The following is a 14,138-nucleotide window of genomic DNA, read 5'->3' as shown; positions in this document are numbered from 1 at the left end:
CTACGTTCACGACCTAATCTCATATCCTCTGCGAGCTCGTCTAACGAAGCCTTATTTGTAGCCGCCTGAGCCTGGCAAAGCTCTGACTGCCTGTCAAACTGCGCCTTAAAGCCTGCTGCCTGCTTGCCTAATTGTTCTTCGAAATGCGCTTTAACATCCGCTGCCTGCTGATTTAATTGTTCCCTTAAAAGTTCCCTGTCTTCCTTCGCCTTTTCTTCGCGTTCTGCCAATAATTGGCGCATCATATCCCTCATGACCTCCATGTCCATATTAAATTCAATCTTGGAGAAAGCGGATCTCCCGTGGGCAGAAAATTGACCACCGGTGATCGACAGAAAGCATAGATACATTCAAATATTTAATACAAATTTCAGCGTGACCTAACTTTTCTCGAAATTCCAACAAATAAATCCAAACTGGGCCTACAAACGGCTTGTGTCATGCCCCCTACCATATTAATGTCACAATTCATTGTATAGGAAATTTCGTCATATCATTTGACAATAATAATAACAATAATAATAATTCTACGTCAGCCCTTTTAACCTGGAATACGTTTTCCAGTCTCGCGCGCAGCCTACCGTGGGCTCGATTTTACGTATGCCGGAAACATGGCACACCCCAGTCACAAATGGATGTTATCACCTTGAGATTGATAAGATGACGTTAGCAGACAATTACCCGTCTCAAACTGGCAACATCGCATCCGTCACTGCGCAAAAATTTGAGCATGGGTTGAGGTACCTTGCTCTCATCCGCGGCGTCTAAAGCCCTCTCGAAAAAATATTTATATCTGACAAATGTCGCTACCTCAGCGCACAATCTATGGTTGATACCCGTAACTGGCGAAATTTGAAGAATTTTGCCGGCCGTTTTAACCTCACACTGAGAGAACCATAACATTGTCTCCCAACGAATTGACAACTTCATAGTCTGTCCCGGGTACCAATTTTAATATATGAGCGACACTCATGCGGATTTCCACTTAAACTGGACACATGATTTTTCTGTTCTTGTCATTTTCCTATCCTATTTATTATTCACGTCGCTCCCTTCCATGGCTGATCTTGTGTGAGTTATCATCACGAGTTGTTTCTTACGCACACCCGTACGATGACCATGACAGTCCTGCTGAGTATCACACAATCAGAACAACCCTTGCAGTATCCAATCTATAATTATGAATCTTAGCACTTCGGACATGTGCTTAACCTCTCCATCCGTTCGGTTACGTGGCGGGTACTCCATTCCAAATAACTGCCAACCCGTTCGATAACAAATGTAATCAGATTGTGGCACGAACCTGGCACTTTGACTCCATCACAGCACACTATCCTCCCTGTGGTCGGCCTATCTCTTACTAAAAATGCTCCAGCGTAAACTATAAACAATGGCCTGCCACGAAGGGCGCCAAGTATACACCCTTCCGGGCTTCGTATGGATGACCCACGCATAAGATTGCCTCCACGTAACGGGGTAAACACCTACGGATGAGATGGATTGAAGAACGGGTCGAATTGCTTCACGAGCTTCGAACCGCTTCCCTTCCTACTTTCTGTGCTTGCCCGGGCAGCCTGAGCACTTGGGGAGTGGTACGTTCGAAAGAAAGAAAAAAAAACAAATACTTAAGATGGAGCCTTATGTCTATAATATGACAGTAGGATCTCTGGGTTCAAATGCCTAGTGGATACTGCTTAGCACTGCTACAAATGACAAGAATCATAAAATAGGGGTTGTATGTATGTATGTTTAGTCCTCAGTCCGAAGGCTGGTTGGATCCTCAACAGTTCCGCCATCAGCTGTCATAGATGGCCTAGGCATCACTGAAGAGGCGTACTAGGGAAATGAGGAGTGAGGTAGTTTCCCGTTGCTTTCCTCACCGAGCCAGAAATTGCTATTACATATCAGTCTGCCAAGCCCACTGAAATGCATGCACCAACTGACCCTATGAGCAATATTTTCACACCATTCATAGCAGGGACTGGCTGCAGAAGGAATGGCATTACTAGCATCACTCATACCTCAGCCACTTTCATTTTGTCAAAGCCAAGGATAAAGCTGAGACAGATCAATGAAAGTAACAAAATTGCTGTAGCCCATACCAGAAGACATAGTGCACTGTAAACACTAGGTCCCGCCAGCAAAGGCACAAAATAGGGGTTACGAATACGAATTTATTCAAATATGACATATTAAAGAAGTTGACACAGCTCTATACAATGAACTCTCCACATATGGGAGGAAAAGAAAATAATGATCCCTTTAATTTATGAATCGCCCATGGGCGTCGTCTGCATAACGGTATGATTGAGGTTTTGCGATTTGCTATCGTTCATCCTTACTCATTAGTTCAGACCGTTTATGAAATTTTTATATTATTCTGTCGATCACACCGTGAGATGATCTGATGTCCCTATTCACAAATTACTCCCTGTTCTTAGCACGAACATAACCGGGGCCTACGCTACATAATTATCATATTAAAAGAAACATTTGCATGATACACAAACAAACACACATACCATTTATCTAAACCCCGGACTCCTCATCTGTCACCAAGACCACACAACGTGCACATAGGTTCTGTTTGAACTCAAAAATATATGCACATAATTACGAAACATACACAGATATACGGATATATACACTTCATGCACAAAGGAGAGCCATTCCTAGAAAGAAACAGCATGGTTATCACTGTCTCCGGCCCAAGGCGCAAGCCTGGAGCAGCCCGCTCAAGGGCGCCATCATAATCCGGAGTCGAACTGGCCGACTCCCGACCGAGAGGTACTGTGGGTTTCTGTAGATCCCTAGAATAGCTACAGTCTCATATCACCGGATATCTGGGGGAGATCCCTACTCATTTATTAAATACCTTTAAAATCACCGTGATATTATCATTATACAAGTATTCTTAGCTAAGCCATTTCAACCAAACAGAAGAGCACGGGGTTGACCCAGGGCTCCAAGTCTTAACACAATGGTACAAAGGGATCCTTCTGTCATGAAGGCGAGAGCCAGACATTCACAAAAAAAAGGAAGGGCGGCCATTCACTTCGCACGACCATTTCTCATTCATTGGCCACGCCAGATTCTTCTCTCCCTCGCACGTCCACCCTTTTCATCTCGGGGACATATATCCATGGCCCACTTCATTTGTTTATTCATATTATCGTGGAATTCCCCTGAAATACTCTTTTATTCTCTCCCTTCTCATTATTATCGCTGAGCGCCGACTGTGGGCACGATCACTTCTAACTCATCTCATCGTAAATTACTTGGGCATTCGGCCCTCTCACTACGTCTCATATCGCGTATCTTCTCCCCTTGGGCATAGGGCTCTCATGACTATATCGTTCCTGCCACAGGAAATATACTTATATTTAAATCTTCTGACCAAAGATTAGGGACTCCTGCCTCTGGGCCTCACCCCGGCTATAGATTAGAAAAAAAACACTCCAAACCATTCTGGCCAATTAATCAAAAATCACGGGAGACTTGCACATGGTCCCTCACACCTACCTAAATAACACAACATATACCTCTCCCGGTCGGGATTTCTTCTTTCTCGCTGTACATGCACTGATTATATGTGTAAGCTAGGCATGCATTGTCTGACTGACCCATGAGTTTCCCCGGCATATACGACGGCCACGTGGGACAGTAACTACCAACATTTTGACATGGTTTTCCCTGCTCGCCAGCACTATTGTTCCAACCACCCCTAAGGGAAACTTAAATATTCTCCTAACCTTGTTCCCATATTTGCTAGGACATTCTACATATTACTAAAAATATAACCCTCACGATAAGCTAATCATTAAGAAAAAAAATGAGTCGTCCGGGAATTTAGCTCCCTTGAATTTACTCCAACATTATAAAAATCAATAAAATTTCCATATAGGACATGCATTATCTTACAACATTTTGATATTTACAAAGAAAGCTAATCCTATCCCCCGGTTATGTTATCATGCTTAGAAATTAGATTTGGACATCACTCATCTGTTTGGTGGCCGTTGTTTCTCCTTCCACGGGAGACCCATGGTGGAGCTTTAGTGCTGCATGGCCCCGCGGTTGGTGGCGGGCGTGCAGTCCTTCATCCCTGGTCCATACAAGTCCGACATCCTGGGGAACTCGTTCCCAGCTGAAATCTTACAGTAATCCAAAATGGGTAACACTTTACACTCGTCACACGGCCTCTATTTCCAGAGTTTACACCACGAATAAGACGGTCTTTCAAATCACAGCGGGCGCGTTCACAGCAAGAATCGGGTGGCTCACGAGACTCGACCCCCCTGATTCAGAGTAACACTTTGGGTGATACCAAATTATGAATTTCACTGACTCATTAAAGCCGGCACTGTCTCAGCCGTATTCTGCTACTTGTTTGTAAATTATGCTCGCAGATTAACTAGTTTGACACGCAGCACAGAGACAATTCACCTAGGCTCGTTTGGCCTCCCGTCACACTTCACAAAAACGATGGACACAATAGCACTTTCAGTAAGCGGTCAAGGGTTTCGGACTGTAAACTGGAGCACCGCGGGACACAGTGTCCTTCTCAACGACCCGCAAAGAACAACTGTCTTCTCCGATGGCCAGCCCGGCCTATATCATTTTGCCCGCCGGAAGCCTGGGGGCATAAACTTTCACGGTTCATTAAGAACAAGAGCTCCTTTCATACCAAGAATTGAAGACATTTAAATAGTGCATCTTGTAGCCCTCTGATTCCTCTTTCATTTGAGTAAGGCGTGCTGGACCTACGATCGGCAGTTTTTATGCAATGTGCTTCCCACCTTTGATTAATTCATAGCGTCCCTCGGGGGTGGAGTCATCTTTTGAGCGCGACTCTTAGCTTGGGTGACGCTGTTGTATTCACATGTGTTAGCGATATGTTATATCTGGACAGCTGGTGACCTCATTTCTTCCCCTGAATAAGTTATTACATATTTTTAGTCTGGGAAACGCAGAAAATTCCGTCCTATTCAATGGTGTGTCTCACATAATTTTCCTATGTCTGGATTAAAATATCATCCCATTTTTACGTGCATAAAAAACCGGAAGTTCCTTATGTTAATTTGGAACTCTGGGAAGCTAAGCCACACCTCGGGGCGTATCTGACTACTCCAGCATCGCGTCCTCTTCTATCTCCCTCTGCAAGTTGAGAGGGTATTTCCATGGGGGCTTGGCTCTTGCTCTGTCTTCCCTTTGTTTTGCAGGCGCTCTTTCGCGGGTTCCATTGTGGCCGGACGCCGCTCGATCCCCATCGCCCATACTATCACCAATGACGCGACCTTTAGGAGTAACTTTAATGAAGTAGAAAGGCACATATCATTCCCATGAGCTGTACAGGACACTGTACGGTTTCACTATATGGTACTAGAGATTTAAAGTTATGTTTTGAATATTGTGAAGAGTCAGTACAAGTGTTCTGTGATGCAGATTGGAGAGGAGATACTGAGTCAAGAAGATCAGTGAGTGGGTATGTAACCACAGTGACGGAGGGGTTAGTATCTTGGTATAGTAAGAAACAGAGTTGTATTGCTAGATCTACCATGGATGCTGAATACAACAATGGCAGAGGTATCTCGAGAAGTAACTTGGATGAAAGATTTGCTATCAGAGCTAGGGCTGGAAAGGTTTAAGGATACACCTTGTAAAGTTTTTGCTGACAATGCAGCAGCGATTCTATTGAGCAAAAATGATAATGTGAGTGAAAGGTCAAAACATATTGACATCATGTATCAAGTATGTAGAGAACTAGTACGAAAGGGGTTCATTGAGTTTGTATATGTACGGTAGCATCAGAGAGATATGCTGCAGACTTGTTCACAAAGAATTTATCAAGCAACAAGCTTAAGAGTTTCTATAGGCTTATAGGATTGCAATGAGAGGATAATCGATTGAAGTATAGTTTTTTTTATTTTTTGAGAAAAGGGAGGAGTGTTGGAATGTTGTGATTTTCTCATTTTTAAAAATGTCATATATATATATATATCTTGTATTAGTTATAAGAAAACAACATAGGTAAATTGAGTCGAGTGGTTTATCTCGGTTTGCTTTATTCTTTGCACCGCTTGGTGTGTGCGATTGGCAGTTGTGGACAACACAACAGCTCATAATAAAAGGATGTGAGTGATGAAGCTGGTTTTTTTAATCGTATGAGTTGCTTACCTAAACCGGTGTTATGAGCAGAAATGAAGATATGTCAACAACAAGCTCTGCTGGAATGCTGGCACATTAAATCTACCAAAGTTACATGTTTTAGCACCCAGCAGTAATTTTCTTCTCTAATGTTTTCATTCTTGTCTACAATCTCTTTTATTAGACTTGTATCTTCATCACTAATACTGCTTTGGAATGCAGGTCCTCATGAGCAGTATGTCACCACATCAACCATTCAGATGCTACATCCTCCCAGTTGAAGATATCAGTTTGGCACCTTTTCATATTATACTTTAGAATGTCTTTGTTTTGTCTTTAACTGCCATTTCTGATGACATTGTCCAACCTTAATTGAGAATGTATCACTTGATTTGGAAGGCATGTGTTGGACATCGAGGTGACGAGGCCAGCCCGTCCAAGCTGATATTAAATATTTATTGCCTCAGTGATCATCGTATTTGGCTCTTCTAAGATATAAATGTTTGTTCAACCATCCTGCCATTTTCCTCTTAAGTGTCCTTCTAAGACAGTGTTGATGGTATATTCCAGACATTTCAAGTAAAGTGTCTTCTCTATTTGTTGCAAGTCTTGCATACATAAGTAAGTGTTGGTATCAGTATATTTTTTGGAAACATACAAGATGTTACAAGAGGAATAGTAAACATTTTGGGAGGCAGTGCTATAGACTATTTCAAGAATAAAAGTTCATATAGTATCCAATGTGAAATGTGCATGGAATTGCACCTCATTGTATATACATACAAGAACAACCTTACAAAATTTACTAAAAGATACACAGATGACTTAATGATGTATTTATTGATGCATAAATCTACATCCTTTGGAATAATTCACATTACATGTTCAAAACTCACTCCACTGACTGACCGAGCTCGATAGCTGCAGTCGCTTAAGTGCGGCCAGTATCTAGTAATCGGGAGATAGTGGGTTCGAGTCCCACTGTCGGCAGCCCTGAAGATGGTTTTCCGTGGTTTCCCATTTTCACACCAGGCAAATGCCGGGGCAGTACCTTATTTAAGGCCACGGTCGCTTCCTTCCAATTCCTAGGCCTTTTCTATCCCATCGTCTCCGAAAGACCTATCTGTGTCGGTGCGACGTAAAGCAAATAGCAAAAAAAAAGAAAATCCACTGACTGATATGCAATTTTCAGCTCTCTTGGCAATAATATGTGTAGCTCACTGGAGGTCGTCATGGTTTTCTCTTATGAGGGTAAGACTACGTACGCATTTTGCAGGCGACCAGTTCTTCACTTGAGTTTACTTTTTCAGTAGATTTCACATTACATCTAGCCCCAAAACAAAAATCAAATGAAGTAAGGTGTGTGGTCCATGGTAGCATCAACAAATGCATCATAATTATTTCTGTAAAGTTATTCTTATGTGTACCATCCTAACAGCTATAATTCTACACACATTGCAAATTTACGGTAGCAGGTAGGGACCCTTTTCGGAGGCAGTCCTACCCAGCGAGTGGCGCCGCAGCCTATGTGAGTCCCAGAGCACACTGACCCGGTGTATAACATCTGGTAAGGGTCCCAGCTCAGGGTTATGAGTGAAGACCTCAACGACTTCTACAGCGGAGAAGGTGGACTTCGGTATGGTTGAGATGGCGGAAGAGGCAGCCCTGTATTCAGGGATTAATATGAGTACAACCTGCTGCCTTGTAGGTTGAGGTGACTGGACACCAAAGGCTATGGGAGAAAACCCTGTGTTAGGCTCAGCAGGTCAACAGAGGAATTATTGAAGAAGTTGCTTTCAAGAATAATACGAACCTCAGATGTAGGAATTCACGACGACGATGACATCAGTTTGGTGCGAATGACGGTTTACAGTCCGATGTTTAACCAGCTACCCAAACCAAACGAAGATAAAGTATCGGAGTGGGAACATTAAATATCCTGACATTGACAAACAAAACTGAAGAGCGGTCAACCTCATGGAAAGGAGGAAACTTCTGATCATGGGCCTGAGTGAAACAAAATGTAAGAAAACTGGAAAAATGAATATCAGATTGGACTATAGTCTCCACTGGTCTGGAAATGAAGGAGAGTCTAAGAATGGAGTAGGATTTTTAATACATAAGGACATAGATGCTTGTAGTGAAGTTGAGTTTGTTAGTGAAAGGATAATTTAAGTTATCTGTGAACTTAGGAGGGAAAAGGTACAATGTGATCCAAGTCTATGCTCCACAGGTAGGATGCTCAAAAGAGGAAAAGGCCAACTTCCTTAATAACTTGGAAGAACACACTGAGTGTGACAATCTAATTGTAATGGGTGAATTTAATTCACAAGTTGGCTCACAACGAACAGGATATCAATCCATACTGGGCCCTCATGAAATGGGAAACAGAAATGAAGAGGTAGAATATATGCTAGATCTATGCATGAGAAACAACCTGATAGTGAGTAACACTTGGTTCAAGATAAGGGACTTCCATAAAATCATAAGATATAGCTGAGATGATAAAATAGGTATAGTGATAGATTATATTCTGATAGATCAAAATGTATGGAAAAATGTCAATGATGTTAAGGTCATTCCAAGTGAAGGCCTTGGTGGAGACCACAGACTGTTGGTTGCAGTTATTGAAGAGAAAAGACCTCCCAAAGTCTGTGACAAAAGAGTCCCAAAAATAAAAACTTGGCGACTAAAGGAGCCAAGAGTAAAGGAAGAATTCAGGGAAGGTGTCCGAAGGTTGTTGCTGAGAGAAGAACTGAAATTGGCAGATGAAGAATGGGATACTCTAAAGAAGGTTGTGGTTGGTACAGCAGAAAAAGTATGTGGACGACAGAGTCAAATAAGAAAACCTAAAGAAACTGCCTGGTGGAATGATGATATTAAAAAGGCTATCAATGACAGAAACCATGCAAGAAGATCCTTATATCAAGCAGGAACGCAGGGAGATCAACTTGAAATAGAGGAGAAGCTGTCACTTTACAGACAGAAAAAATGACAGGTCAAACAGTTGGTTGTAGCTGAAAAGCAGAAATGCAGGGAAGATGTGGCTACCAAAATAACACAGGATGGAAATAAAAAACTGTTATACAGTATTGTTAAGAATATAACAACTCAAAATGAATCTATCCAATCTGTAGATCTTCATAATGGTGACTAGGGATAAGACCAAAATATACAGGAGTTCCAAAGGCACTTAGAAACTTCGCTGAACTGTTATGAAGATGTCACTCCATTAGACGACAAACTTTATGATTTTGGCAGCACAAATACCACTAGTCTGACATGGTTGGAAGTAGAGACAGCAATATCTAAGCTGAAAAACAACACATCAACTGAATCAGATGAATTAAGTGTTGAGATGTCCAAAGCACTAGGAGAGGTAGGACAACAGTGGATGTACAGGGTACTAAATAGAATCTGGAAAGAGAATGTAATACCCAATGACTGGAAGCAAGGAGTCATCACCCCATTGTTGAAAAAAGGTGATAGAAAGTAATGTACCAACTACAGAGGTATAACTCTGCTGTCACATGGCCTCAAAATCTACGAATCCATCCTTGAGAGAAGGATTAGAAAATATGTTGAACCTACACTTAAGGAGGAACAACATGGATTTAGACCTCATAGATCAACTATAGACCTCAGTTTTGCCACCAGAATGCTCTATGGGAAGTACTGGGAGAAAGGTAAAACACTTATATCTGTTTTTTCTGGACATCAAGAAAGCATATGACCATGTACCACGCAGGCATATATGGGAATGTTTGAGACATAAGAAAGTGCCCAATGACATCATAGCACAAGTACAACTGAATCTCTGAATTCCCTACTAAATGGTGTGGGGTGAGACAGAAGTGGAAGTACAAACTAGACTAAATCTCTGGCATGAAGCTTTTACAACCTTAGGTCTTAAAATCAGCAAAACGAAGACAGTTGGCTTGGTGATGAGTAGAAACTCTCCAAATGTTCATCTAAGAATTGGAGATAAGGAGATGGATATTGTAGACAACTTCCAGTATTTAGGTAGTGTTCTGTCATCAGACAATACCATACATCAAGAGATTAGTAACAGAATACAAAAAGCTTCCAAATTCTATCACGCTGTACGTCAAATACTTTGGGATAAAACATTTCCGTTAGTTTCCAAGATCAACTTGTACAAAATATATCTAGTACCTATGTTGGCATATAGCCTGGAATCAGCAACACTTACTGGACAAACAAAGAGTCGTCTTCAGGCAACAGAAATGAAGTTCCCCCGTTCTTGTCTACAAAAAACAAAAATGGATAAAATAATGAATGTGGATATCCGACAACGGCTTGGATTGGAAAGAAGTTTGCTGGAGACTCTATAAGTGAAGAGATTGCAATGGAATGGTCACATGAAAAGAATGAACCCTCACAGGACTCCTTGAACATACTCTTCCTGGGAAGAGACCAAGAGGATGACCTTGTGATGTTTGGGAAAAACAGATAATGAAGGACCTTGAAATTAGAGATGTGAACTAGTGTTGCATATATGAGCAGCATCTGTGGATGCTGTGCATAGAACAAACTGGAGGAGGCTCGTACTCAACCACAGCCGGCTTGCTGGAGTGAAATGATGATGATGATGACATTGCAAATTGGACACATGTTTATATGGCATACTACTGCCTTGCAATATATTTACTATTCCTCCTGGAATACCTTGTATAACTTGTTCAGTATTCTAAGATCATGACTGTCAATGGACTGAAAAAAATATTCTTGAAAATTTCCTGTCCTTGATATTTATTTGAAAGTGTGATATGATAATATGATTCACTCAAGTTTTCTCACATGCTCAACAATTTCTTGGTGCTCCTTCAAAGGAATTTTTTGTTGCTTATTCTCATCAGAAAAAAAAAAGGAATGGACAGCATTTGGAGGCTGACCTGAGATAAAATTGAGCAAAACAGAACCTGTCATCAAAGAACTAAGTTTGAAGATGCAAATAGAAGCAGCCTGTATAATCTATTTTGTTCTTTATAATTATTGTACTGTATGCATAACAATAATATATTTACTGAGTGAGTTGGCCGTGTGGTTAGGGGCGCGCAGCTGTGAGCTTGCATATTGGTTTCGAATCCCACTGTCGGCAGCCCTGAAGATATTTTCCGTGATTTCCTATTTTCACACCAGGCAAATGCTGGGGCTGTACCTTAATTAAGGCCATGGCTGCTTCCTTCCCGGGGCCGATGACCTAGATGTTAGGCCCCTTTAAACAACAAGGATCATCATCATCAGCTTCCTTCCCACTCCTAGATCTTTCCTATCCCATCATCACAGTAAGACCTATCTGTATCGGTGCAACGTAAAGACAATTGTAAAAAGATAACATATTTGAGTATGGTATTAAATTACTTTTAGTACTACCTAATAACCAGACCCAGATACAGTATTTACCGAAACGGATTTTAACAATTGTGTTTTTTAATGTTGTCAGCAGGGATTGTTTGATATTGTTCTGTACTTCTGGCAGAGATTTGTGGAAATTGTGGAAAATTAATTATTTTGTTACTGGTGTAACTCAATATGAAATCCATAATTAACATTAAAGGCTCATTGAAGTCTGGTAAAGGTGTGGTATGATCACACGTCACTTCATTTATAATCAATCTGAATATTAGAAAACTTTCAGAAAAGGATACCATCACTCGCATAAGAACTTTCCTTGGAATATTGTTCTGCATGTGTTTTAGCAGAAACTAGAATGATTGTGTGATCCATTTTCACAACCTCATCTCACGGTATGAAAATGAAAGAAATTAATGAAGAAGAGTGATCACTGGTAATAATGGCAAACCGCATCCCACCCTTATTTGACAGAAACTAACTAAAAGATACCAAGCTCTGGAAAATAGCTGGGGACAGGAACTTTACCTACTCTGTTCTCCAGCATATAACTGTATGACTGTACAAATATAACCTGTTGTTTTCACAGTCACTAGGTATATGCAGGTGCTTCATCTTCAGGAATGTTTTTGATTATAACTTAACAAACAAATCCAATAGAACAACAAAGCTTTATTCAGAAAGAAACAGCCTTTAAAATATCTCATGTGAAATTTGGTATAAAACGGCACGATATTAGTAATTCGTAATTGTGTACGTATTTCATTTTTGGGACCCCATTTCATGATATGTTGTGATTGTTTTACTGCATATTATTAATCAGAAACCCTTAGTTCATGAACATCAATTCTACATTTAATATGTCATGATTATTGAAATATCTACAAATACCCACCCCTGCCATAAACACAGTTTTGCCTTTATTATTATGATATGTATATAACTACAAAATATTTTAGCATGATTAGAATTCTGTTTGCAATATGATTCAAAATATTCCTTTCTCTCTCCAGGATTCCTTCATAATTTTAGGCATTGATGGTACTTGAAATAATTAGAACCTGTGAATTGATATTTCAGTATAAATGTTGGAAAACCCTGATTTAGATAAACAATACATACTCTGTTTCATTTTCTTCTTCTAAAGCTAGATCACTGTCACTTCCTTGATAGAACACACTGCACGGCACAACACTGAAAAATAAAAAAATAAAGTTTAGAAACCATACTTTCCAGTGATATGAAGCTAAACTCCACAGTAAATTGAACTTTTTATTGAGACAATACATTCAATAAATAAGACCAATATTTTGAATATGTGGAAATAAAAATAGCGTATGAATGCAATAATGAAAAATAAAAAGCCTGATACATCAGAAAACACGACTGGCAGAAAGGTCAGCATATTGGTTTTCAGTTCAGAGGGCCCTGGGTTTAATTCCTGGTCAAGCTGAGGATTTTAACTGGGTATGGTTAATTTGTCCGGCTTGGGGACTGGGGGTTTGTATTTGTCTTAATATAATTCTCTTCATCCACATACAACACATCACACTAAGAAACCACCACAGAAACACACAATGAAAATCCAATTAATGTGGGGGGGTGAAAAGAGGGTGAATTTTTAAAATGAGTATATCTATATCTCAAAACTTTTAAAGTTTATGGATGTAAAAATTGATAGAATCTCCTTTAAAAATAAAGGAACACGTATGTTTTTGTTTTCTGTAAATCCCAATAGGACGGGTTTTCGGAAATACCACTTGGGTGGAAGGGGGTGTGTGTGTAAAAGTGACTGAAAATGGTGTTGATTTCTTTTAATTAGGCTACTGATATCTCAAAAATGAAGATGTTACAGACGTGAAATTTGATATTTGGAATCTGCTTTAAAAGTAAAGAAACACGTATTTTCGGAAAATCAATGAAGGGGGGGGGGGGTGAAAGAATTGAAAAATGAATTGACTTAATTGTATGAGAATACATACATCTAATAAAAACTAAAGTTGTTACAGACGTGAAAATAAGTATTTGGCTCTCTATAAACAAAGAAAAACGCGTTTTGAAGGGGAAACCATCTTGGGCGGCGGGAGTGAAAAGGAGTTGAATTCCTTTCATGAGGACACACAAATCAAAAACTGAAGAAGTTAAGAGTCATGATAATTGGTATTTAGAAGATCATTTACTATTAAAGAAACAAGTATTTTTTGCCGGAAAATTCACCCGCGCAGGTGGGGGCTGAAAGGAAGTGAAAAAAGGTGAATTATTTGTATGGGGATACTTTTATCTCAAGACTGAAGATAATAGACGTGACAATTGGTGTTTGGAATCTCCTTTAAACATAAAGAAACACGCCTTCTCTTAATTTTTCTTTGGGGGGGGGGTAAATAAACTTAACGGCGGTGGTGTGTAAAAGGAGGTGAGACCAATTGATTTTACTGTTCATAATGTACTTATAAGGAGCCTCCGTTGCTCACTCGGCAGCACGCCGGCCTCTCACAGCTGGGTTCCGTGGTTCAAATCCCGATCACTCCATGTGATATTCGTGCTGGACAAATCGGAGGCGGGAGAGGTTTTTCTCCGGATACTCCGGTTTTCCCTGTCATCATTCATTCCAGCAA

At 40.4% G+C, this 14,138-nt stretch overlaps 1 protein-coding gene across 1 annotated transcript in view; it reads right to left on the bottom strand.

Annotated features, from left to right (window-relative positions):
• Nucleotides 1-14,138, bottom strand: part of LOC136874525 (uncharacterized) — a 256,905-nt gene that overhangs the window by 133,180 nt on the left and 109,587 nt on the right. Inside the window, exon 4 of the mRNA XM_067148162.2 lies at nt 12,646-12,717. Coding sequence (XP_067004263.2) covers nt 12,646-12,717 — 72 coding nt within the window. The remainder of the gene's footprint in view (nt 1-12,645; nt 12,718-14,138) is intronic.

This window comes from Anabrus simplex, chromosome 5 (genome assembly GCF_040414725.1).
Source record: "Anabrus simplex isolate iqAnaSimp1 chromosome 5, ASM4041472v1, whole genome shotgun sequence".
Taxonomy (NCBI): domain Eukaryota; kingdom Metazoa; phylum Arthropoda; class Insecta; order Orthoptera; family Tettigoniidae; genus Anabrus; species Anabrus simplex.
Note: the sequence above shows the minus strand (reverse complement) of the source record. Positions and strands in the feature narration are given on the sequence as shown.